The following is a 26,615-nucleotide window of genomic DNA, read 5'->3' as shown; positions in this document are numbered from 1 at the left end:
TTTTTTAATTTATTTTATTTATTTATTTATTTGTGACAGTGACAAACATGTCAACCAAATGTAGAGTGTTTAAATTAAATTATACGTGATAATTATTTAAATATATATATATATATAGTCGAAAATCAAACGCTATTGTTGTTGCAGTAGAAGGTGGTGTCGGTAGGCGTCGCTGTTTTGCGGTGAAAGGGTTTTTCAGCGGAGTTCCGGTGACAGCAGCGGAATGACAACACCGACAGTCACGGCCCTTCTTCCATTCAAGCTGACTGCAAAACACCGACAAAAGTAAGGTTTCCTCTCACACCACCTTCTTTTCGTCGCTCGCGGGGGGTTTCTGTTTGCGGGTAATAGTAACAACGAGCAGGAGGCGAGCACGTTGGTTTGCTCCAAACGTTTCTTTGGTGTGTTGTCACTAAGTTAGCTCAGCTAGCCTTCAAGCTAACGTCAGGGTTTGCATTACAGCTGCGCAGTTTGACAGGCTTGGAGATACTCTGCAGGTGAGCCACTCTCTTCTCCTGTGTTATAACTTATTAATAACTTAGCTGACGAGTCAATAAAGACGCATGTGGTCTGACTAAGCCGAGCCACCTCCAGGTGGAACCAGCTTATGTTGTGCTACCTACTTCATTGTGGTTTTGGGGTCGTGTTGCTGAATGTTTCGCTTCTTTGTTTTTCTGTGGTGTTGGCAGCGAGACACGCTCTGCCTGTGGACGCCAGGGTCTGCGTTTGGGGAATTTCTTCTTTATGAGCCACTGGGAGCAGAAGCATCATGGCAGATGACAAGGACGTGTTGAGAGACGTGTGGTTCGGCCGGATCCCCACCTGCTTCACCCTGAACCAGGATGAAACCACCGAGAGAGAAGCCGAGCCGTACTATGTGAGTGCAGTTAGTGTCTGACTGTAGAATAATACACCTGTCAATGGTCTGACTTCACATGACCACAGATCCCGAGGCCAGACATAAGTTCTGCTTGCTCCTTACAGACCAGGGGTGATTCTAGGATCAGACTTTTAGGGGTGCTCCCAAGGAGAGTGTGCACTTATACAGGACCTTATGCCCAGTGGTCTGTCTGTCTGTCTCCATCACTGTCCTCCTCTCTCTTTGTCTGTGCTCTCACCAAATTCTATAAAAGACATAACACCATTCAGATTTATGTGACTCTAACTGAATGCTGGGTTGTTATGGGTAATGCAGTCAGTGGTGTCATTTTGACCTTAAAAATCCTACCTTTACTGTAAACATAAAACTTGTTTTAAAACTGCTTGTAACTATATTCTTGAAATGTATTCTTCAAGAGTGGTTTATTCTAGTGCATTAAAGTATAATGGCATAGGAGAGAGAGGTTCAGAGCACACAGGAACAGGCTCTTAATGCATCTCTTGCTGTCTCCCGCTGGCTCTTCCAGCTGCTGTTACCCAGGGTGAGTTACCTGACTCTGGTCACGGACAAGGTGAAAAAACACTTCCTGAAAGTGATGAAGCCCGAGGACGTGGGGGAGATGTGGTTTGAGTATGAGGGAACACCACTGAAATGGTGAGAACAATCATTAGTTGAATTGATTTTTATCTTTATCTGGTGAATACATGTCAGGAATTTAGCTATTTAGTGTTTTTTCATAATGAAACCTGAATATATGGTATTATAGCTGCAGATTATGGATATGTGTGTTGTATTTGTGTGTCAGTTTCAAAATAAATATATTTCTTCATGGTGTTCAACGGGACTCTTACACAGGACTCTATATACTTTCCTCTTTGTTTTCTGCATAGCCTTCTGTGCTGCTACTGTAAGCATCCACATTCTCCAACAAATGCCCCCCATAGTCAGAACTGTAACAGTGCATTCACAGGGAATTACTTAAGTCCCTTCATTCACCATCATAGAAGCCTCAGCCATGTCAGAAGTGGCCAACTAGTCTGTTTCCTACCTGCCTCAGCAGCAGAGCCTGTTTACAGACAAGTTCATCCACAAGGTGCCAGTATTGCAACACAGACAAAAAGTGCATGGTTTACAGTAGCATCAGCATACCAGTAATTCTAGTAAAACACATTGAAATGAACCAATATGAGTGTTGATACTCATTTCAGTGTTTTTCATGTTGTAAAGATGTCAATATTCTTACAAGTTGCAGACTTTCAGATGTGACGTTTGCTGGCTTTCCTTTCTCACTGTAAATTTCAAATTCTGTATAAATGTGAAAGTAATGAATTTTTGATTAAGGGACTTTGGGATTTGTGAATTTGGACATTATATGAATAACAAATTTGGTAAAGTTTAGCCTGTTCATGGGAACTCAAATTAAATGACTAACACAGTTACTGTTTGTTAATGACCATTAAAATACCTTAAGAATACACTCATCTGGTATGAAACTATGATAAAGAAATGCATTCAACCCCTGCTGACTGATATGGGATGTATTCACCCTGGTTTTTCAGGAAGTGACAAATAGACTGAAATGTAAACTGTTTCCTGAAGTTCACACACTGGGTTCAGAGAGAGCTGGGCCTAGCAACATCAGAAGAAAATAGAGAACTGACACCAGTTCTTTCCTTTACTGCCATATTACAAGTGACACTTAAAGTGATCAATTATTTTAGTACTTTTAATTATAGAAAGGGTTTGTCAGAATAAAATGATTTGTTTTTAAAACACTGATTAATACATTTAAGATGACATTTTACAAAGCAGATGCAGCGTTTAATTTAGGGCAGGGGTGTCCAACCCATGTTCCTCGAGGGCCACTGTCCTGCTTGTTTTCCAACTTTGCCCCCCCCCCATTTTCACCCTCAGCTTCTGATTGGCTGAACACACCTGATCCAGGTAATTAGCAGTGGGCGTGACTGGGATAGTTGGCACCCCTCATTTAGAGGGGACAGTCTCCAGCTCGTCTACAGGTGATGCTGCTGGTCAAAGATTTTCTAGCCAATCACAGGGACAGCAGCAGTCTCTTGGCCTGGTGTGAGATCTGTGGATTGAAATATAGACACGCTGGGAACTGAACTCAGTCTCTGAAATGATGATGATCCACTAACTCTAGTAACATGATTTCGTTTTTGCACCTCCGGGTTCCAGGCACTATCCAATTGGAGTTCTGTTTGACCTCCATGCTTCTAACACTGTCTTACCCTGGACTATCACTGTGCACTTTAAGGTAAGAGCCTGTAAATGCTGGGTATATTTTATGTTCTAGCTAAACATTGTTGTAAAGCTCCACTTGTGAATATTTTGAAAATGGATTGAGTCAGTGTCGTTTTAATCAAATTGATGAAACTTTTGGTACATCTACATCTATCTATGTTTCAGTCATAACACACTCATTAACTCTGTAAAAGAAAATTAGAGGAAAGGGGAACATTTCGAAGCTGAATAGCCTTGAATCTTTCTCAGGTAGGTGAAGCTGAACTGATGACAGTGAATATTAGACCTGCGATATCACGTGGAGACGAATAAATGTTTCTCTGTCTGCTGGATGTGTAAATAAACAATTGCTTTTGTTCCAGGGACACTGTGCTGTTCTTCTTCCTCCCAGTGACCAAAACAACATATGTTTGCTCTGTGTGTTGTCAGAATTTTCCAGATCGTGACCTGCTCCACTGCCCGTCCAACTCTGTAATCGAGGCTCACTTCATGTCCAGCATCAAGGAGGCCGACGCCCTCAAACACAAGAGCCAAGTCATCAATGACATGCAGAAGAAAGACCACAAACAGCTGTGGATGGGTCTGCAGAACGGTGAGACATGCACATGCATGGGTGCACACACACACCCACACACACACACACACACACACACACACACACACACACACACACACACACACACACACACACACACACACACACACACACACACACAGTTCTCCAGGCAGCTCTGAATGAGAGGCTAATCACTCATTAGCACTCAGTTGCTCACATGTCGTCTCTCTGGTCACACACCTACACACACATTCAGACATACCCCTACACACACATACTGCGAGCACTTATTCATATATCATATCCTACCACGCATGCACATATTTTTATGATTGTTTGCAACAGATTTACTCATTTGTAGGAGTGGTGTGTTCACAGACACAAAGAATGCATCTAATTAGAGTCACAGATGTTCCTACACACACACACACACACACACACACACACACACACACACACACACACAAATCTCTCTGTAGTCTGATAGTCATCTTTGAAGCTACCACTTCCAAAACCTCTCCCACCAACACACCCACCAGCTTCTCTTTCCGTTTCCGCCCCTCTGTCCAGACAGGTTGATTTCCTCACGCATCTTGGCTGTGATTGCGGTGTGCTTTGTGTAGGTGAAGCCCGGGTGAAGCCCGGGTGCTGGAGCTGGTTCATAGAAGCTTGTGATGTGGGAGGAGGCACTAGGGCAGACGGAATAGATTTGTGAAACTTGTACTCTTTTCTTTTTGGAAAGCAGAAACTAACACACTGCGTTAGATTCCTCAGGTTAAATCGATCTGAAAAATAACAGTAAACCATTTGGCCACCAGTGTTGGAGCTGCTCTCTGGCTTGAGGCTCCGGTCGGGTCGAAAAGCTTTCAGTAATATCTAAGTAATAAAATATACTGTAAATCCTCAGATAACACATAACACAGTGCTTTAAGATATGTTACAAAACACAAAACTGTTAGAGAGAAAGAGAAAAAGGTTCTTCTGTTCATCAGTGGGACCATCTATAAGAAGAAGCATTCACAAACAGTCTGTTGGAATATTTTGGCCCTGATGAAACAGGTGGATGTGTTTATTCTATGACGCCTGATAAATAAAGGGTTTTTACATATTGTCTGTATCTTTGGAGGTCTGAAGAACATTCTCCTCTCTAATTGCTAAATCTACTCTAAGAACACCTTGCATTTCTGGCTTCACTGGCAGACACGCATCGAGCACAAGGCCCTTATTCTTTTTGTAAAGACATAAAACAGAATTTGTACTAATGATGATGTCACACATGAGCTCAGTCCCTTAGGAAAGTTGACCTCTGACCCATTCTAAGACTTTTAATGTGAAACAGATCAAGCAGTAATGTAAAAACAATGTCCAGAAAACTGCAGATATGTTTTTCATATTACTGTTTTCTCATGTTATTGTAAACTTCAGCTGCTTTTCTCCCCTGAAAGTGATACAGAGAGAAATATCAAAGGATTAAAAAATATTTATTTAGGAGACAGATTTGTGCTTTGTTCAGGGTGTTGTTCATGTTGTCTTCTCCTGAAACTGTTTGTAACTACATTAAACACGGAAACAGAGCAAAACCTGTGAACTGATTCAAAGCAAGCAGTTGGCCATACATGTTCTATTTGAAAGTGAGAGATGAAACCTCATCTGAAGCAAAACTTTCACATCTAAAAGAGACAAGAAACAGAGAAAGAGAAACAGAGATGGTTCCAACTTTCCTCTAGCAGGGAGAAAACTGAACATCTTCAGAAGCTGTTGTGAAAACAACAGCTGAAGGGTGGTGGAGGGTTTGAAACTAGAAAATGCAAGGTGGATTCAGTTATGATGATGAAAAACTGTCCTTGAACTGGGCGACCAAAGACTGTGTCAGGAAGAACCTGGTCGATAAAAGACCAGATATAAAGCTGTTTCCAACCCAAAATTGACATGAAATCCTTGAAGCCCATTTCATGTGTGTCTGTTCTGCTGGAGGGGATAAGTCAGCAGGGAGTGTATTTACATAAGCACCGGTGCAAATTCTGATTTTGGCGTGTGTCATTCACATATTTACACTTTAAACTTACCCTCAGTACTGTGATATGAAGAGGTACAGGTGTCATATGAACCATAGTACTTGTGTTAGTACACATCTTGTCCAGATTTGTGTTTACTCCTGTTTGCACAGGTGCAGCCAGAGACTGCAACTCATTTGTGAGAACTTCAGCAACAGGGCAGGATGAGTCCAACATTTAGACCTGGTTTACTTAAACTATACGATCACTTAAATATCTTTTATTTGTCTATGAGACATAATAAACTACACACAATTTAATAAGTGGAAAAAGGAGGTGACTTTTGAGTCTTTTACCTGATGGATGCTGGAGAAGGATGATAAAGATTTGATATAAATGAATTTATCACCAGGATATTTTACACTTGCTGGCCTGTGTGTGTCGTCACAGATAAGTTTGACCAGTTCTGGGCCATGAACAGGAAGCTGATGGAATATTCCACTGAGGATGGAGGCTTCAGATACATCCCCTTCAGGATATACCAGGTAAAACACACCAACACAGCTTTAAACACCTCACTGTGTCCCGTATTTAAGTGTGGATGATACATTTGAAGTCTCTGGACTTTTATGCTGAAGTTTGGCAGTTATCCCAGTAGATGGAGCCAGACGACTTAAAAAAAATCTCTCTGTGTTGATGTTGCTTTAACAGGTACAATGACTTTGATCATCTAGTTCACCCTAAAAAGGATAACAATCATTATCTGAAGTCCTGCTGCTTTCAAAATGTACAGCTGCCAAATAAAAACTCATGAGAACGGTTCCTTTAAAATCCAGGTAGTTATTTCTGTTGAGCAGATAGATTTTGCCTCCCACTGTTACAGACTTTCGGACAGTCAGAATATACATCAGACACATCGCTTCACCTGTCAGCTGCATCTGTGACATTACAATCACGCAGCATTCATGCCTGAGGTAGTGCCTGCATTCAAACATCATGAATAAGTGTCTGAGATGCAGCAGATTTTTATCTGCGTTGATGGATAGTTGTCTCCGTGCAGTGACAGCTGTAGATTAACAGAGTTCTCCAACTGATCAGACCTGCATTTCCGGCACTAATTTTAAGTGAATGTTTAAGTGAAAGATTAACATTAGTTAGATATATTTTCATGTGAATTCACAGATTTACAGCTGTTGTCTGGACTTGGTGAATTATGATAGTCAGGGTCTGAATCACAGAGAGCAACCAAAGGCGGCAGAAGTGTGTGGGAACCTGGTTTGTTTCTGGAGGTTATTCGTTTGTTCCCGTAGGTTTAATGCCTATGACTCTTCCTGGGTTGGGTGCAGTTCCACTGAAGTAAGGTGAGTCTCAGGTTGAGCTCAGGATCAGGAAACGCAGAGAGACAAGTACCCTCAGGTCGGGTGTTTCCGCCAAGCCTCTGCAGCTTTTTCCTGACTCAGGTGAAAACCCTCTTTGGAGGGTGAAAAAGAAACAGAAGAGGGTGAATAAGCGGCTGATCCTCTCCTGGAAAACATTAGCCTGTCGCGAGCCAGACAGCGGGGGAAGGTGCCACGCTTTGAGTCAAGTGTTGGAGCTTTTTATGCAGATCAGGAAGGGCTGGGAAAATGTGGAGAATCAATCTGACAGTTTCTAGGGTTTGGAATAGTTCAGGAGCAATTATTATTATTATTATTTTTTTTTTTTTTTTTTTTTTAAATAAAGCTTGTGCTGTTGAATTATCAAAGCAACTGTATAATTATATATATAAGAGCAGTTTAAAGTCCTTTGAGTCCAGTTGGACACTGAATAGTTTCATCCAGTCCAGTAAATGAAATAAATATTTGGAAAACATCTGGATCTTTGCAGCAAAAACATGCTGACAGTCTGCTCTGAGGCTGGTGGCTGAATGTGCCTCAATCTCAAATCAGAGCAAACAGCACCCCCCTCCACCCCCACCCCCTCTCACAGAGTCCTGTGAAGGAATTAAAACTTTGGGGCCTGACAGTCATGTTAGGAAAAGTCATATATGAAAATGGAACAGTAAACAGAGCAGAAAATAGATCGGGTGTTATGTTATGAAACAGAAAGAGATTTGTACATGGTAAGAACAAAACAGGACTTCAGCGTAATGGTTAGTTACTAGACTGAACTTTCCTGCCAAGCGTATTTTTCCGTCATCATATCTGCAGAGACTGCTGGTAATTTCCCACTGCGATGATTTATTTTTGAGCATGTTAAGCTTTTAATGAGACCTGCTGGGCTCCACATATGGCTGCATTTACATTTTGCACAACAGCGAGGGCGGAGGAGCAGCTGCCAATCACCATCAGCACTGACTGCTTTGCATTAATTTCACAAAACTCATAAATGCTTTTGTTTTAACTGGAGCTTCATCTTCAGTGTGTAAATAACCCAGTTTACGTTTCACCAAAGGCGGTTTTGTAGTCAGCAATAAAAGCTAACCCTTTAAAGTGGCAGGCTGAAACATGCAGTCCATCCAGCTCTGGCTGCCCCCTCACACATGCACTTGTTGCAGCAGTGAAGTGGTGTAAGTGCTGGAAACCCAGACTGTTGTAGTTTTGGGTGTTTTTCATTGCTGAATCGAAGGTTTCCATGGTCATTTATGAGCTGTGGTGGTTTCGTGACAATCGGAGCATCAAAGTCTGTTACAGCCTCACTACATGTTTTCCAAACATAGTAGTGTAAATAGGCAGTGTCACTGAAAATTACCCAGGGATTGTTTAGCAGATGCTGTGGTTTTCATCTTAAACGCTGCTAAATATTTACAACCAGAGAAGGTCTGCAAAGTCTGGAGAAGAGTGGAAACTCAATCTGTCCGTGATGATCCTGAAAATACTCATAATAGCAGTTTTCTGTGACACTTGCAAACTACTTTCACTCTCCTGAAGGGCCTCATGGTGTTTGCAGATTTGTATGACTCAACACTGTGGACTTTGGCATCAGGAAAAGGATCTGTTTCATTTATTTTATTCTCAGGTATTACTTTTGTAGTCTCTCTTGTTTCTATCAGTTAAAGCTATAGATTAGGTGAAGAGGAAAGCTTTTTATGTAGAACTATGCACACAAGTCTGGACCAGGGTTTTTTTTTCACCAGCATCTGATTGTCACACGTTTGTTTTTTGATAAGTCCCTAACTTACAGTGTTGAGATCACTGATAGGACCGACGGCCGAAACCAAGAAACAAGGACCCACACAAAATGAAAAACAAACAGAAAATCCAAACTCATCATCTATCTGGAGTTCTGTCAAAAGTTTTACATCGTAGGAGTTTTGCAGCACTTATGATGTTGCTAAGAAGAAAACCCAGGTTTTTGTTTGCCAGAGTTGTTGTGACAAGACTAAACATGATAGGACAAAATCCTGAGGAGACACTCAGCATGAAGGGAAAGAAAGTAGATCGAAGAGATGGAAACGTGCACATAAACACTGAGGAACAAAGCCGTGCAGAAGTCAGTGTGGATGAATTAACAGAGGACGGCCTTATACCCCCTCCCACACACACACACACACACACACACACACACACACACACACACACACACACACACACACAGTCCTTCAAAGCCAGATTGTGGTCTTTAGTGTAAATAACATGTGCTGTGTTTGATGCAGACAGAATTAATGACAACACTCAGTCCAAATAACAGAGGGCTCATTTCCGTCTGGCCTGTGCTCCGTATGGAGAACAAGACACCTCATGGGCATGGGTGACACATTTTTGTGTGTGTCTGTGAGTGTCTGTGTGTGTCTGCGGCTGCTGTATGTCCTGAAGGTTAAACAGTTTAACCATCTTTCTTAAGGTCTAATTATTCTTAGATATCATTTTCTCATTCATATCAATGTAATAGATGAGTTTTTGTGCTGTTTTACTGAATATACATGTAAAAGCTTTTATACTGTTTAGGTGAAAATAAAGATAAACCTCTTTTTTAAGCCCTTTAACTTTTAAAAGTTTTCGTGTGGAGACTGTTTTAAAAACAAAATTGTTTTTTTATTATATGAATTTTTTGGGACAGTGGTATCTTTCCTACATTTGTGTGTATGTGTGTGTGTGTGTATGTGTGTGTATGTGTGTGTATGTGTGTGTATGTGTGTGTATGTGTGTGCATGTGTGTGCATGTGTGTGCATGTGTGTGCATGTGCACTTTTCACCTTTTGTCCCCTCAGTACTTTCCATTTGAGCCCATTTCTTGTGTGTCATTGTGTGTTATTGTGTGTGCACCGACCCGCCACGCCCTTGTCTCCGACTGGCGGTGGGACTTGTTTGGCAGCTAATGTGTCTTCCTCCTCCAGCCGTGACGCCACTCTGTGATTCAAAGACTCTAGAGGGGGCCGATCGTCTCGCTGCACGGAAAGTGAAAATTACTATACTTCTTTTAAAGACCGCTTATATTGTTGCTCGACAGGTACACCTTTCTGTTCCCGCTTCGTGAGTCAGTGCTTACTCACAAACTGGAGCAAGAGCAGGAGCAGGCAGCGCACCTCCTCCCGCCCCTGTGTTGTGGTGCTGTGGAAGCTGCCTGCTTTAGAGAATGCAGGTTTATTGCCTCCCACGTATCGTGTAATGGCTGACTGAGATGAGGGCTAGGTGGTGACTGTGCAGACAATTACAAAACATGGGAATGCTGGAAACATTTGTGCGTAATCATGCCAAAGGCAACAGGTGTTAAGTTTCTTGTGTTCTGGGGGGAATATTGCCACATTTACAGTAATGCTTTCTGAAACTGTGACCGTCAATAACAGGGTTTTTGTTGTGATTGGACACTGCTGCCAAGCAACTATCAGCCTAACAAGCTTTAGATTTATTTTGGGACAGTGTTGGCAAACAGTTAATCCGTACAGCATTGTTCAGTCAGATGGAGGCTTGATTTAATGATTATTAATTACCCAGGTATTTATTTTGGGTCAGTTTTTATTTTCTGTCAGGCCTCCTGTGGTCTCTAGTTATGTAGGTATGTGGTTTTATTTGATCAGATTTATGCCTGACGCCAGTGGAGGTGATTGGAGTTTGTGCTCAGATTATTAAAACATCCGTTTACAGAACAAACTGTCAAATTGTTTTGGTAGTAAATGGTGTTGAGCTTGAAGCCGAAGCAGCAAATCCTGATGAAACTGTACGGAGATGTGTGATGGTGAACTGAAACAGGTCGACCTGGCATGTAGCACCTGAGGAATAAATAATTTAGAGTTCAATTCAGTGTCACCTCCACAGGTGTGGATTTCAGGTTCTCAGAAAATGAAGACTGCCTAAAACGAGGTTGGGATTTTAATTTCCGAATGGATGGTCTCACTTCACGGGAAACGCTTTCTCTCAACCCACACCCCGGATTCATGGAAACTCATATTGATTGACTGTGCGTGACGCTGCTGTCATTTCCATCCATGCCGCCATTGTTTAGCTATCAGTTAGGTGGATTGAATCCCCTCCATCGATTAGGTGACATCTTGGGTTCCGCTGTTCTTTTCACTCAATGAGCGCGAGCCATCTCTTTTCACCTGAATCCTAATGATACCTCACTCTCTTTGTGTCGCCATGTGCCACTGTGCCAGCTAAGGTGTCACGTCAGCTGAAAAGAAAGTGTCTACATCCAAGCAGTATCACGCTCCTCTCCCCCGGGATCAGTAGCCACCTCTTTGTATGGGGGCTGCCTCAATTATTCATGGCCGACTAGTTAAAAATGCAACAAAGTCGCTGTCACTTAGCACACTCTCCCTGCTCTGGCTCCTGGTTGGTGATCCCGCACGAAACGCCACGCTTCCTGTCAGTGACTCAGTCTTTCTGTGTAACCTGAGCGCCTCCACCGTCACCTTCCTCTTGTTGATTCGCGCCTGGTTCTGGGGTGTGTAGTTACCGCTCGGCTACTCGATCCTCATCCTCGCCGGTTTCCTTTTCACAGCTCCATGATTAGGGCCTATTGTGTGTCCGACGCTGTTTGACACCTCAGGTTGGGTGTCTGCCTACGCCACCTTTCCATCTGAGGCCACAGGTTCTCCCACTGGCCCAACAGGCGGCTCAGCGGTCAGAACAAGACATTTACTGTTTTCTCAGCTAATTCAGTACTGACCTTAATTGGCTTTTAGTCGAATTCAGTTGTAATGATCAGATGAAATCATTTGATTATTTACAAAATATACAAAATTAAGTTAAATGACATTTGTTTATGTGAATATTTTGTCGGGGTGTTCATTGTGTTCATATGTGATCAGTAGATTTTCCATTTTGTGATATAGATCATGTTGTACTATAATTCTAGGGCGACTACTACAGTCTAATAGTGACTTGGATCATTTAATTCATTTCTTGGCCTGTAAAATGTTTAAGTCTTCTGATGTGTGTGTGACCTACATGTAATAAAACCAAACGTATTCAGAAATGTAATGTCAGAAATGAAAAATGCTGCAGATCCTCAAATATTTGCACTTTAAACAGTTTATTGACTTTTACGTGTCAGAAACTTTCAGGTTTTTGGATTAAATGTTTTAGCATCGTATGTCTTTAATATTCTCACAATGATTCAAGCTGCTCTCAAAGCATCCTCGTATTGAATCTACTAAATTCTACATTTTAGTTAAACAGCCAATTAGTAAAATGAAGTAGTCGGGAAATGTGTCACTATGACAAATTCAATTCCGTTAAGATTTCAGTTTGGGTGGCCATGTGTCTCGGCTGGTTGGGGTGAGTGGGTAGAGGAGAGAGAAAAGAACAACATCAATAAACAACAAATAAAGAGCAGGTTGGTGGGTCCAGAAACTGTACATCAACATTATACAGCTCCAGGACCAGGGACCTGATTTCACATAGCGGCGCTCTGCTGCAGTGACGTACTTGACTAATTCAACGGCACACGTACGTCCATCCCTCACGGCGACTGTTGGACGGTGTCCAGTGTTCGGGCTGCTCTCCTGCCCTGAGAACACGGGTCAATCAGTAACTAGAACCTCTGAATTTTTAACTCTGAAGTGCTAATGAGACTCTTGACATTTACAAAGAACCTACACTGCTGACATACCAGAATCGGTTCAGGATTCACAGGAGGTTACAGCAGAATGTAAAGCCCAGTGAGCAGGCTGGACTGTACTGGAATAAGCATCTGTAGTTTCTAAGGATCTGAGGTTTGAACAACACGTGTGCAGACGTGTTACGAAAAGGTTTACGGTTTTGACTTGACGGCTGATGGTGACTTATTCATCAGAGTGACAGGTGTCAGATGTGGACCCCCCTTTGGTCGTCTTGACCTTCTTCCATTTTCAGTTTCAACAGCCTGCACTTTATTTCCAAGTTGTACACGATCATTCACTGTAAGACGGTAGATCCAAAATCAAAGTGGCTTCCCTTTAAATGACTTTATTTATATTTCCTGTTGAAGAATCATCAGTAATTTCATCTTGTAAAGCCAGTGACATTTTCATTATGACCTCAGAGGACATACCATTGCGTGCAGGATCTGACATCTTCTCTCATAACAGTTTTGAGTCAAAGTTCATTACCAACTTTAGACATAGTTTACCAAAGTTTCGTCTGGTGTCTGCTGGTACTTTCCCACGCCGTTTCCTGCACCTCTCACTCAAGGAATGTTGTGGCTTCAGGGTCGATCGTGGCTGAGCAGTCATGAGGATGTTTGCTGCATACATCACCTTAGTGTCCCAGCTTCACTGAGTGAGGTTACATTTTTAGGTGTTTAACGCCTGTTCTTGCCCGTGGTGATCTGCTTCGTGGTCAAACAGTTGGATCAGCGCGAGATCCTAGAAACCTTCAATGACAAGTAACTAATAGTGTGAAGGTCACAGGTCAGGGCGACATCACTGTGACAGTTTCTCTTTGAATGTGCAAGGATCACATGCAGCGTGGGTGAAAAGAAATTAAAGATGGATTTTTTTTCAGATATAGTTAAACTGCAGTTTCCCCAACAGGACGATGACCAACAACTGCCCTCCAGGGTGGTATACTAATTAGAAAACCCCTTGGACAAAAACACAAACACTGGAAATCACCTGTGACCTCTGACGTCTCTGTGGTTGGATAAAAGAGAGAAGAGGATTTTTTTTTTATTTTTTATTTCCTTCAGGGAACAAAAAAAAAACCAATATTAGGTTTAATACTATGATTTACTCTGTTCTGTCCATGTGAGAACCTGGAGAGGATTTTCGTGCAGAAGCTGACTTTTCTGCCATCTGTATACTCAAGCAGCAGTTAATGACTTCCAGACTGATTCTGATCAGTAAAACATATCAGAGTCACTTGTAACATCTGTTGAATTGTTGTCGATTGCTAAATATCACATTCTGAGCAGTCGGGCTCATCAAAGCCTCACATTCCCAGCTCAACACAACACAATGTTCATTCACAGATTTTGCATGCAGACTGATGTGGATTCTTCTCACGGTCTTAACCCCGTAAACTCGGGCGCTCGCAGTAAAATTTCCCCTTATGTTACCCAACAAAGAACTGGGAACATTTACGGGATACCTCGTCTGCTCTTTCCAGCAATTCCCTGAATTGATGCCACGTATGATGAGAAAATATTTAAAAGGTATTTGTTACGGCTGTACCGTGAGCTTTCGTGCATGTTAAGTGGTATGTGCAGCCCTATGTGCTTTGGAAAATGGTAATAATATCTTCTTGAGCTGAATTATATCTAAATTCAATAACAATAGAACATCATCACATCATTTGGGGCTGTCATCATGCACAGCTGGTGAATGCAGTTAACCATTTGGTGTCCAAAACAACATAAATTCTTTAACACTATACTCATAATACTTGAATTCTGCTTTACACACTAGACACAGTGTGTTTGTATATTGTGCTTGTTAATTTGCCGACTCTAATTCGTTACAGACAATGAGCGACCGGCCGTTCATCCAGAAACTGTTTCGCCCTGTTTCACCTGAAGGCAACGCACACACACTTAGCGACCTGCTGAAAGAGATGTACCCAGCTGCTATTCCAAATGAGGGTAAGTCCACACACAGTGACATTGTCTTCACTCTTTTTGATTAGTGCTCTTTTCCTTCGGTGATAATAGTAGAGTCACGAAGAATAATGGCAGCAAATTATCACCCAGACACACGTCTCAGTCGTGGCAGGACGCGCTGCAGCAGCCATGTTTGTTTTATTTTAGCTTTTCTTATCAAACGTGGGTGCTGTCATCTTCCAGAAGTGAAAGAAGAAAAGAAGCACCTCTCGGCTCAGATTTATTTTGTTTACACAGACACACGAGCCATATCAGAGATCCACCGTCTGAGATAATACGCCCACAGTGGGCCGACATGAGGGAAAATAGTGGCAAAGATGGAGGAGGAGAGGAGGTGATGAGAAGATAGAGAGTCAGGAGACATAGAGAGAAAAGGACAATGAGAGCAAGCTGCTGAGGTGATGACACTTTAAAATTTTAAATTCAGAGACAAACAAGTGCTCGTGTTCTGCTTGTGAGATGTCTGCTGGCAAAAGTGTTTTTAATATATTTATTAATTTCTTTATTGCGTCAGACATTTAGGCTGATACAGCCGATATCACCTTAAGTAAAAACAGTATACAGATGCAGCACCTTTTGAGAATGAAATCAGTAGAACATCAAACTAATCCGTGCAGTTTTTATTCCACACACAGGTGCATTTGGTGTGGAAGAGCAAACAAAGCTGGATTACTTGGATAAATGAATCGTTCCTTTTCAGAACAAAACATAAACAGGCATAAATTAGTTTAATTTAACAAGAAGCACAGCCCCAAATCCTAAAGGCTCGCTATCTGAGAACTGCAAAAATATTGGTGAATGATTATTTTATCAGTAACGTCCGTCTACTTGCAAACGGTATGAAAACCTTTACGTAAACATTTCTTGAGCAGGTCTGGCTTGTGATCCCTGGTGCACTCGTGGCACACGGGGGAGCTACAGCTGTGGTGATAATGAAAGAAGAGGTGAGAGGAGAGAGAGAGGGCGAGCGGCAGTCTAAACAGCAGTGTCTGCAAGGGAGGAGAGAGGAAGTAGATAAGGAGACAATAGTGTGTTAGGACAGAGGACCCGCAGGAGGCTCACCTGCACCGAGGAGACAGGACCATTAACACCCCCTTTTCTGTCTGCCTGCCTGCCTTCATTCTGTCAGACATCCCTCACTCACTTTCATAGATTTCATTAATCCAGAGAAAGAAATCCCCAAATAAATTCACGGAGTCGGAAGTTAAAAGATTTTAAATGCTGCTTATTGCAGCGACTGTTGACTGGATCCCAATTCCTTTACTTTTACATCACTCATGAGAAAGGCTGTATACATGAGTGTCTAAGCTGTGAGTTGGAACAGATTCTGCAGGATAAACTTCAAAACGAGGAAGGAAAATGTTTATCAGATGTTATTCACACTTTGCTGATGATGTGCAGGTTAAAAAATGTCCAGGTTAAACTGTAATTTATCCCAAATGTCAAAAGACATTTATGCAAATTGGTTGTTTGGAGCCTTGAGACCATCAAGACCTTCAACGATCCTTAAATCTGTGAAAGGCTCCAACAAAAACATCGTATCAGCCAGAGACCAGTTTGGTTTTGGCGCCTCCATGTTTCTGTCCCCCCTGGAAACTCGTCCTGTCACCTAATGTTCCCCCCACGTGGGTCAGACATGAGCAGAAAGAATCTATTTATTCCAACAAGAGACAAATGATGGGATCAAGTGTTTCCATGGCCAATATTTTCCTATTGATCAGATTATTAAAGGCTTACACCCCCAATTCCCAATATTAGTGGGATATCAGACTCCATAAATGCATTTAATGTGGGAGCACCCTGACCACCTGAATCTCTGGCTTCTCTCAGCTTCATGACCTTTAGAACGACCTTCAAGTCATTGTTTAGTGTTCAGCCTCCATCTTGTGTTTTGGGTTTCTGTCACTGCTCTCGATACGCCAGTATTGTATTTACGAATGTTTTTTTTTTGTTTTTTTTTGCCAAAAAATTCAATTCTTACAGTTTGACTCACTGATTATAGATAATCAGTGTGAGCGATAGGGAGGGGAGGGTTCCTCTAGTGTTTCCAGGTTCTCTGGTTAATGTCCCGTTTGCATGCTAAGCCTGCAAGGCCAAGAATTTATTGTTGTATTGAGGTTTTCAGGAAAAAGATCTTGTCCCCCTCCAGGAAATATCAGAATCTCTCCCTTGTTGAACTCTGTTGTGGTTTGCAGACTTTAGTTGGTACTTTTGAAACCTGCCAAGTACATTTCTTTGTTTCTGGCAGCAGAGATCCGGCCTTCACCTGACACTGCTGAATAGTAACAGCAGACGAGATGTTTCTGCAGCTTTCCTTTCACTTTCTAATGAACAGTTTTTCTGAGATTAATTCACTTGAACCCAACGATTAGAAATGTGTCTAATTTGCACTGTAGCTTTTGCCAAATTGTAAGGTTTGCTTAAAGTTTGTGTCACGTGGAGACGGATACTCTCTTCCTTTGTGTTCCTCTTTTCCTGTTGTTTCCTGATCTGAGCCTGTTTTTTCCCTCTTTGATCCTCTGTCTTTCTCTCAGGTGTAGTCTTCAACATCTTCCCTGTTGGCTGTAGACGTCTTTCATGTCTTTGACATTAAATCTCTGCTTTTCTCTGCTCTCCTCCTCCCAGAGGAGTCTGCCAGCCTGCCTGGCTGATCAAGGTGAAAGTGGCCCTTTTGTCTCTTGTCGTTTGTTTGGTTTCCACCTCTTCCTCGGCTGCGAGATGAGTCGGGTGATAACCGGGGATTATGGCGGCGTGTTTGCCTTAGAGAGTCCGGGACGTGTGTTCAGGGACTGGGCGGGGTGGTGATGTTTGGGGATGGGGGGGGGGGTTTGCTGGTAGTATTGTTCAGGAGTTCAGAGGACTTTTCTTCTTTTCTGCCAGGACCCTAATGCACAACAAGAAGAAAATCTGGGGTGCTTCTCTGATCTTTCAAACATCAAATAACAAGGTTTTTCAAACAGCCTCCGCGTCTGTTATGTCTGAGAGCGGATTGGTGTTGACCCCTGTGAGACCCAGATACCAGTCGCAGCAAACAAATGGGGGTGGCTCGAGTTGAGAAGAATACAGAAGGGGATTCCCGGATGATTCACATGCAATGGCCGAAAAGCCTGTGTGGCCATGAGGCAGATGTTAACCCCCACTGTTGCGGGAAACAAACCCAAAACAACATGTTACTGTAACCAGTGGTCAGAGGTGACGTGTGTTATGTGCTGCGTTATGTGTTTGTTTTGAACCAGGTGTGTTGTTGAGCAAGATTTTGGCAGAAATTTGGCTTAGATTTGCTACAAATCACAGCCTACAGAGTGATGCTTCCCACACATGACATGCAGTGCAGGTACTGACACATAGTTCTTGTAAGCAGCATCTGAGGTGAGCCTGCTTATAAAAAAAAAACCCTGAATTGATTGTTGTCTGTGAATAATCAGAGGAAACCCCCCCACAACTGTCTTAACCCCACCTCGACCCCTCCCTCCCGGCGTATTCGCTCGGCGTCCTGCGAGCGTCCAGCCTCCCCCCTGCTTCGCCCACATGTCACTCACAGCTGTGGTACAGCCCCACTCTCTGCTGACAGGCTTCCCTGTGCTCGCTGCATCAGGAGCCATCGCAGCTTGTGCTCAGCTCACTTCAGAGGCTGCAGGGGGAAGTGTAGGTTTCAGTGGCTGCTTTGAAACAGCAGATAGTGGGTTATGGTTCATGTGCGCGGGCGTGTGAGATGTGCACCAGGCAGGGGAATTCAGAAAGGCTCGAAAGCTTGTTCGATGACTCGGTCTACTGTTGATTAGACTGTGGTCAGCTGAGATCTTTTGCTTTCTAATTCTCTAATTATCAACTTTTATTGTTTAAAAGAATAAATCTATCTAGAAGCTAAAGGAGACGTTTGGGCAAGTGTCTCAACTTTCTTTTACACTTTAAATCAATGGAACATTTAGAAAACATTTGATTTTATACCGTGTACGTCAAACGTTACTCTTGAAATATGTCTGAGGCTGAATCCACACACAAAAACCTGGCACGTCTGATAAAGCCCAGATTAATATCTTTATTTTATAATTTCATTAAACTGTACCTTATTTCATTCAAAGTTAATTGTATTTTGTGTGTTGTGTTCTCGTGGAGAAGTGTTTACTCTGGTTATTTTGACTGGAAAGAGAAGTTTCACTGTTGAGCTTTGCACAGGGTTTGGACTCCTCGTCTTCATCCCCAGCATCAAAAAATGTGAAACTTCAATTGCAGTTTTCGAGCAGTAGTAACAGAGATTTGGTGGAGGCGTGCAAAATAGCGCTGCATGAAAAATGTGGGGTGCAAAATGTTGCTGAAATACCCATTTTTAAACCAGAGCAGCAGAATGAACGCTTCATTACAACTGAAGTGTATTAATCATATTTATTGTTTCTAGATATTTACAGCTTCACATTGTTGTATGTAAATATAATTCAGTATGTTTGGGTGTTGGAGCTGTTATTTGGAGGAATCAGTCAGTCTTTATCTGTAATATAACAGTTTGGACATTTTATAGACTGACTAGTTCATTAAATCAATTGATCATGATAACAACAGTCTTGTCTTGACTGTTTTCACCGGTTCATCCAGTTGGAAGTCAGTTGTTTTCCAGTCAGTCCACCAGTAGAACCAGTCAGTCAGTGGTGCAGCCGTTCAGTCAGACTGTGTGTTTGGCTGGGAGCAGAGCACTGGGTTGCGGTCTTTCTAAGTGGTTGGCTTTGCTCGGCTGACAAAACATGTCGTGTTGGCCAGCAGTCATGTACCACTCAACCACAAGGCGTGTGTGTGTGTCCGTGTGTGTGTGCCTGTGCGCGCGCGTGTGTGTGTCAGTGGACACATCAGTCCAATTTTATACAGTTGCTGCCACTTTTCACTGTAAACTAGTTAATAATCATGTCGTTGTGGAGGAGAGGACCCACAGTCAATGTGTACAGTAAAGTTTACACTTCATTAAATCACTGGCTCTCAGAGTTTGTACAGTAATCATTTTGTCTTTTGATTTAAAAGCCTTGGTGAGGGTTTTTTAGCATGTTTGTTGTTGTCAGGTCAAAGGTCAGAGATCCTAAAGTACCAAACATGTTTGATGTTATTTCATGTTGATGGTTTTTGCCAGATCTCATGAGTCAGACGAGGTTGCTGAGTAAAAATATCAAAACGGATCATTATGGATCGTTTACAGTCAAAATACACTTTAGCTGAAGTACTGAACTTCAGGAAGGTTTGCTCTGGTGTACAAAAACGAAACTCGGCAGCATGAAGCATGGATTTTATTCAAACTTCAAGCTAATGCACCTGATTCAGAGCTTAGAGTGAAGCAAGAAGCCACATCCCAAAAACACACCCAGGGCAACCACAATTATTTAGATACATGTCTAACTAAAACCATGACTTTAACCACACATGGTGCTTTATAAAACAGGCATCCTGTGAGACAGCATACGCAGTTTGAATGGCTGTAAAAGCAAAGCAGAGCAATATTCACAATGTACAAACCAACATATATATATAAATGGAAGTGACTGAAGACAAGAATTCCTGCACAAATAGGCAAGTAGGATCAATATTCACAGCAGAACAGGGTGGTTGAGGCTGAAACATTACACAACAGAGAATGGAACATGCAGCAGTTATTTGATCCCTGTCAGCTTTCTAATGGAAATATCTCTCCCTGATATCAGCGTGTCAGACCTGTTAATGGTCAATGTTGTCAGACTGTAATGAATCAGGAGTCTTAGTCAAATTGGGAAAACACCTCTTTAAATATGTGTGCCTGCAAAACATTCCTCCGTATTGTCTTATTCCACATGACACATCTGCTAATGGGCTGCGCTCGGAGGGGAACTGAACCTTCCACCTTTACTGTTATCAAAGATGGTCTTCCTGTAAAGGGAGAGGTTGCTCTTCTTAGTTTTGTTATTGTCAAACTGCTGACTGACTGCTTGCTTGTTCAAACTTGAGGATGTCTCTCTGGGCATCCTTTCCTTGCAGTTAAAAGAAAAACACTTGCAACACAGAGTACAGAGTTGAACAGGAGGACAGCACCTGGCTAACAGCAGATCATTGATTGTGTGATTTTAGCACTTACATTTATGTCTATAGATTATAGATGATTATAGGACAACAGAGGATAGAAGCCATCGTCCACCAGGTGAAAAAGCCTGAACTGACTGGAGTCAGGTCAATGTAGAGGCTGCAGCGGCACATGGATGGAGACTAAATGCGTGTTGTGTTTGGAAAAAAAAAAGCAGAAATGCATCCTGGGTGTTGTAGGATTTTTTCACTTTGGGAACTTTTGTAAATAGGATGTCCTTTTTTCAGTTTTCTCCAGGCATTAGAAACATTTCTTTGCTGTTTGACCACACAAAGGACTGAGGACTAAATTATTCTGAAATACAGTCATAGAAATAATCACTCGATGAAACATTTGTTTTCAGTCACACATGGGAACATACAGTACACTTCAGTGTCTTTTGTCAAACGTGTAGAGACATGTCTAATAAATAACTACACGGATTTGCAGCAGGTTAGAGGTTTAAAGATATGCCCGAACTGGTCAAGATGGCAGCAGACACTGTTGTACCAGCAAACAAAAGAAAATACACAGACAAATACACCTGTCACACATTACAGATGTGTGAGCGCAACATCCAGTTACTGTAAAAGGTCAAGTTTTCGGTCAGTACAGTCAATTAAATACAGAAATGGGCTTAAATTCCCAACATAGTAATCGGCTGTGACAGTTTCAGTTCCTTCGTTCCAGGAAGCAGGGGTGTTTTTGGCCAATTCAGTCCTGGCTATGGGAACCAACATCTGTAGAGTTGACCGGTCGATTGTACACATGCATTTACATAAACAAGAGGGGACTGACCCAGCGAGACATTTACATGGAAAAACCCAGCAAAGTGTGTGAAAGTCGAGGGATATCGAATACAGGGATGTAGGAGATTTCCACAGGCGGATATGAGGCGCAGTATCCAGCATCTTTGGGTAGTGAGCAGGTGCATTTATAACAAAGCAGATCAACATACCCATTTCCTGTAAACTGAACTCTGGTGGATGAAATGTAGAGCAGTTCCTGCAGGCCAGTGGCTAAAGTTTAACATGCTGATCACACTTTAAAGATTTATTCAACACATTTGGCCTCGAGACACATCAGAATTAAGTGGAGAGAATGTGCCAGTTGTAGAGATCTCTTCAACGATGCTGGAAATGGTAAAAGCAGCGTTGTTTCCTTCTGAGTTAACGCAGAAATACAGAAATACAGTCTATTCACTGTTTTTGTGGGAAAAAACAGTTTCTCAAGTGTTTACGTGTTGACTGCAGGAATTCACACTGGTAAACAACTGACAAACAATGAACAGGTAAAACCCAGATCCACCTTGTGAATGAGTGTGAGTGTGAGTGTGAGTGTGAGTGTGAGTGTGAGTGTGTGTGTGTGTCTGTGTGTCTGTGTGTGTCTGTCTGTGTATGTGTGTGTGTGTGTGTGTGTGTGTGTGTGTGTGGGGGGGGGGGGGGGGTCATGCGTTATGAATTTCCCTCATTTCTCATAATGACATTGTGACAACGACATGCCTGGCATAACGGAGGCTAAAGTTTAGACAACCAGAAATGGAGTGTGTGTTTGTGTGTGTGTGGGTGGGTGTGCGTGTGTGTGTGTGTGGGTGGGTGTGGGTGTGTTTGAGTGAACCAGAGAAAGTGTGTTTTCACTATTACTGTCATACAGGCTGGATCACACCTTTTACTTTCTGTGCATCTGAACTGAGCCTTGTTAAGATTTCAGTCAACCAGCTCATTGAAATTCATCTGTTAAACGTTTCAAATCGGCTTCACCTCCTGACGAGGAAACAACAACAACAACAACAATAATTAATCATTCTGAATAATGAATAAAGCTCCAGGTCCAGTGCAGTTTAACCTGGACCTCCTCTGATGGAGGGGGCTTGTTGCCTGACGTGCTCCACAGCACACACACAAATCTGTGTTGTTTTTTTTTCTGTCCACCGGCCATTTGACTAAATCTTGCATCATTTCCTTCCAGCGTGCACAGACAGTCATGCTCCCGCTCCCTGCAGTTGAAGGGAAATCAGAGCTGTAACAGTGATGCCCTCAATTTCAGCTGGTTTCTTTTTGTTTATACTTGTGGCTTAGTGGTTTTAGTGCAGTAAGCCAACGATGCAAACATAAACTCCACCTTGACTCCTCAAACTGTTAAACTCTTTTTGTTTCCAAGTCTAAACTCACATTCAGCAGGAAGCACTGACTGATTCTGTTCTGTTTTTTCAGTTCACCAACAACCAGGAATAGCTGATCACCTCCTACTGGGTGTTACAAGAAAAACAAAAACTAAAAAAATATGTGATTGCTGGAAATTTCAAGACATTTTTTGTTTATTAAATGAGCCAGATTTCTGTTTCATTTTCTCCTGAGCTGCTGAAAGTCAAAGGTTTTAATAACTGAGCAGCAGAAATGAGTCCGGTCTTCACCTTCTGCTTACACGTCTACATCCTGCATTCAACAAACTTCCTGTGTTCAGTAAAATACACTAGAAATGGAAGAACTGGCTCCTTCTTAATTGTTCTGCAGAAACCAGTCCACGTCTCACCGTTGGCCTTAATCTGTGTTTGTCTGTTCAGCTGGTAAAATCTTATCGACTGGTTTGGTTTTGGAATCAAGAAGCCATTTGATAAAATTGATCCTCTGTTATGGCCTGACATGGCAAACTATAGTGAAAAAGCAATAGCTGATCATTTTTATTTTACATATAAGAGCTATATTATGTTATTAATATTATTTCACTTTTTAAGTCCTGCAGCCATCAGCAGAAGCTGCCCCCCCCCCCCAGACCACTTGCACCCACCTGTGGCCTAAACGTGCACGGCTGCAGTTTTCAGGAGGCCTTTGCTGAGCACATTTCTTGCAATGTTTTCTTGACATGAGTTTCGTGCATGTTGCTGTTTGCCAGCCAGTTAGCAGGTGTAGGGTGGAGCTGATTCTCAGACCGGCAGTTACCGCTCTGCCTCAACCGTCCTCCTGATATTACGTGGAGCTAAATGTCATGTAACCGGTGGGTGAATGAGGACAACGTGTGTGTGAGCGTGGGTGAGAGGTTCAGACTGATGGGTGGGAAAATGCCCATTAATGTCTGTCTCTGTCAAACACATATTGACGCCGTCCATGAGAAAATTGCCATTTAATAGCTAATTACAGAGCCGTTGTTACGTAGGAGCCACTGAGAAATATGAAAATAATTTAAAATAATTAATTATTATTTAAATAATAATAATCTACAGCTGCATTAACTTTTAATGCATGTTACACAAACATGTCACCTGCCCCACTAACAAACTGGATGAATCCAGAGCTGCTGCAGGTGGATAATCAAGTGTTTTTGTAGGATTTAAAGTACAAGAGGGGAAACTGATTGGATGCAGCTGTTTCTAAACCTTTAACCCTGTTTTTAAGTTGAACTGTCAGTTTCAGCATTAGTTACATTTAATTTTCATATGTTGAGCTCTAAATATCTAAACAACTGTTTTTATAAACTTATATAATTAATACAATTTTAAAATCTGTATCTGAGTCCTAGGAAAGTGTGAAAGCAAACAATATTATATTGTAAAATTAAATTTAATTCATTTTAAATATTTAGGATATTTAAAAAATGATTTATTTTATATTTAGTTTGTTTTTCAGGTATAATATTCAAGCAAACAGGCTAAACAAAAAAACAAAAACAACAGAACAACAGACCAGTGCTTTATGTAGTTTTGCCCATTTTTTAAAAATATATTATTAAGTCAAAGTAGTGGTGAGATGATGGGAAACAGGTGAAGTAGATGCAGGAAATGCTGCTGGTTGGTTTCTCATTATCATTAGAGGGAAACCAGTCATTTAATATTGTGTCTCATGGGACTTTCAAGAGACTGGAGGCCGAAGAGGCTGTGTTTTATCCCTTCGAATCAAGCTCCAAAACATTTCCCATAATGTTTCATCGGACCATCATAAATGCTCGTGCGTCTTGGACCTCACACCCAGGCCTCACGTTAAATTCACTGCAGCATCAGGTCAAAGCTGCCTGGTGCCTGCGTGATCTTGACGTGCAGCAGCTCAGACTTTCAGACGCTCTAACTGTCACGAGTCCTGTCAGAAATCTGCTCTTTGCGAATCATATGACCGCGCCAGGCTGAGAAGAAAGTTGCTGTGTGTAACGGACGATTTGTGGTCATGGCCTTTTAGGGATGGGTGGGGTCATTCGCAAGAGGCCATCTCTTTCACACCCACGCACACACAGTGTATGAAACTGCAGACTGTCAGAGTGAAAGTTTAAAATTTGAATCGTGTCAACGACGAACACAAAGACACTCAACTGTCACTTTTCTTACCCACCACCAGCACTTTGACTGTCATCTCTGATGTGGTCTCTCTCACCGCGTGTCTTTTTCATTTTCTTTGTCTAATATACTCTTGACTCCTCCCCCCCCCGTACACCAGGTTTCCTTTAGTCCTTACTGCGCTCACCTTCCCCACTCTGTTTGCATCTTTCCTTCTCGCTGCTGTTTTTCAACTCCTTGACTTCCTCCTCTGTACTCTTCCTTCCTCTTTTCTGTCCTCGTCCCCTTTTCTTATCTTTCTCCTTTACCTCGCTCCCATTTTGTCTCAGCCTCAGCCCATCCTTTCCTCCTGCTGTCATTTATCTGCCATCTTCTTTTCTCCTTAATGCCACCCAAGGTTACACGGTGCTTCATGGAAAAACCTTTTGGGTCTTTGAGAGTGTAAAAAAAAAGAAAAAGGTTTCTTCCAGTAAGGTGAGAAATCATTGAATGAAATGATCGTTCCCTCCCTGCAGGTGAGCAGAAGCGTTACCAGGTGGTGATCCACGGCATCGAGCCGCTGCTGGAGACGCCTCTGCAGTGGCTCAGCGAGCACCTCAGCCACCCAGACAACTTCCTGCACATCTGCATCATTCCCACCCCCAGCGACTGACTGCGGCCAGGATGACCCCACCGTCACCGTGACGACAGAGCGATGGATGACCCCTGGGCGCTGCTGGTGGAAACTCTGAGCTAAGAGACTCTGTGACACAAATGAGATAAGGATGAACAGAGGAAGCGAAGGAGGCGTTCAGCAAACCTCCTCTTCCATCTTGTTGTTTTTACTCCTCCCACCATCATCACTACTGCTCCTCTTCTCCCCTCAGACGATCTTCTCAGAGACGCGTCTCTTGGTAAACAGGAGGTTGAACTGAGTTTTCTTTTCCCACTGGTCTCCATCTACACCTCCTCTTCCTCCCTCCCTGCTTTTTTTTTTTTCTTCCAAAAGACAAAAAGAAACATCTGCACACGGGAGGAGAGGAGGTGGATGGGACCCGCACTTTGTCCTCCCTCACGGGGCAGCGACAAACGCTGCACCGTCACCAGAGTGGAGGTTTGTTTGGGAAGTGCTGTTTTCTGTCCTGCTGAAGCTGCCTTAGTTAAAACCTTTCTGCATTTTTACTATCGTCCTCATCGTTGCTGCAATAATGTCTGGACACCTACAGTTAGAGTTTATGTTACAGCCTGCAAATGTCACTCTGCTTTATTTTCCTGACGGTTATACACAACTGACAAACAACACACACACACACACACACAGGAGCTGGTCTGAGCATCTGGTTGCACCTGTTGAATTAAAGCATCTCGTTTTCTATTATTTTTAAAAACGCAGCTTCACCAGCAGAAGAAGAGTCTTTGTCTGTGTCTGGTCCTGAATTAGCATTAAACTGCAGCTTTAGCACAAAAACAAGTGGAACTGCTTTTTTCCCTCATTTTACCATCCATCCATCCATCTTCCATACCCGCTTTTTCCTGGTTCAGGGTCACGGGGATCTGCTGGAGCCTATCCCAGCTCTCTCTCGGGTGGAAGGCAGGGGTACACCCTGGACAGGTCA

General features: G+C 42.5%; 1 protein-coding gene across 2 annotated transcripts; it reads left to right on the top strand.

Annotated features, from left to right (window-relative positions):
• Window positions 1-208: 208 nt before the first annotated feature.
• Window positions 209-26,615, top strand: atg5 (ATG5 autophagy related 5 homolog (S. cerevisiae)). 2 transcript variants are annotated; one of them, XM_026317632.1, is made up of 9 exons: window positions 267-285; window positions 463-497; window positions 690-877; window positions 1,407-1,534; window positions 3,077-3,155; window positions 3,572-3,734; window positions 6,143-6,237; window positions 14,554-14,671; window positions 25,536-26,615. In XM_026317632.1, exons 3-9 carry the CDS (start codon window positions 770-772, stop codon window positions 25,670-25,672), a joined length of 828 nt encoding a protein of 275 aa, XP_026173417.1. In that variant the 5' UTR covers window positions 267-285; window positions 463-497; window positions 690-769; the 3' UTR covers window positions 25,673-26,615. The 2 variants fall into 2 exon arrangements, with proteins under 2 accessions (XP_026173416.1, XP_026173417.1); XM_026317631.1 differs by lacking the exon at window positions 463-497 and having other exon boundaries at window positions 209-285.

This window comes from Mastacembelus armatus, chromosome 16, assembly GCF_900324485.2.
Source record: "Mastacembelus armatus chromosome 16, fMasArm1.2, whole genome shotgun sequence".
Taxonomy (NCBI): Eukaryota; Metazoa; Chordata; class Actinopteri; order Synbranchiformes; family Mastacembelidae; genus Mastacembelus; species Mastacembelus armatus.
The sequence above is the reverse complement of the archived record's forward strand: the minus strand, read 5'-3'. Positions and strand labels throughout refer to the sequence as shown.

Bases quoted from the DNA above. Each gene is read 5' to 3' on its own strand.
- atg5 (XM_026317631.1), top strand. From the start codon at position 770: ATGGCAGATGACAAGGACGTGTTGAGAGACGTGTGGTTCGGCCGGATC. The intron at 3,735-6,142 runs GTGAGACATGCA...GTGTCGTCACAG, and splicing joins GTGGATGGGTCTGCAGAACG to ATAAGTTTGACCAGTTCTGG. The intron at 14,672-25,535 runs GTAAGTCCACAC...CCCTCCCTGCAG, and splicing joins AGCTGCTATTCCAAATGAGG to GTGAGCAGAAGCGTTACCAG.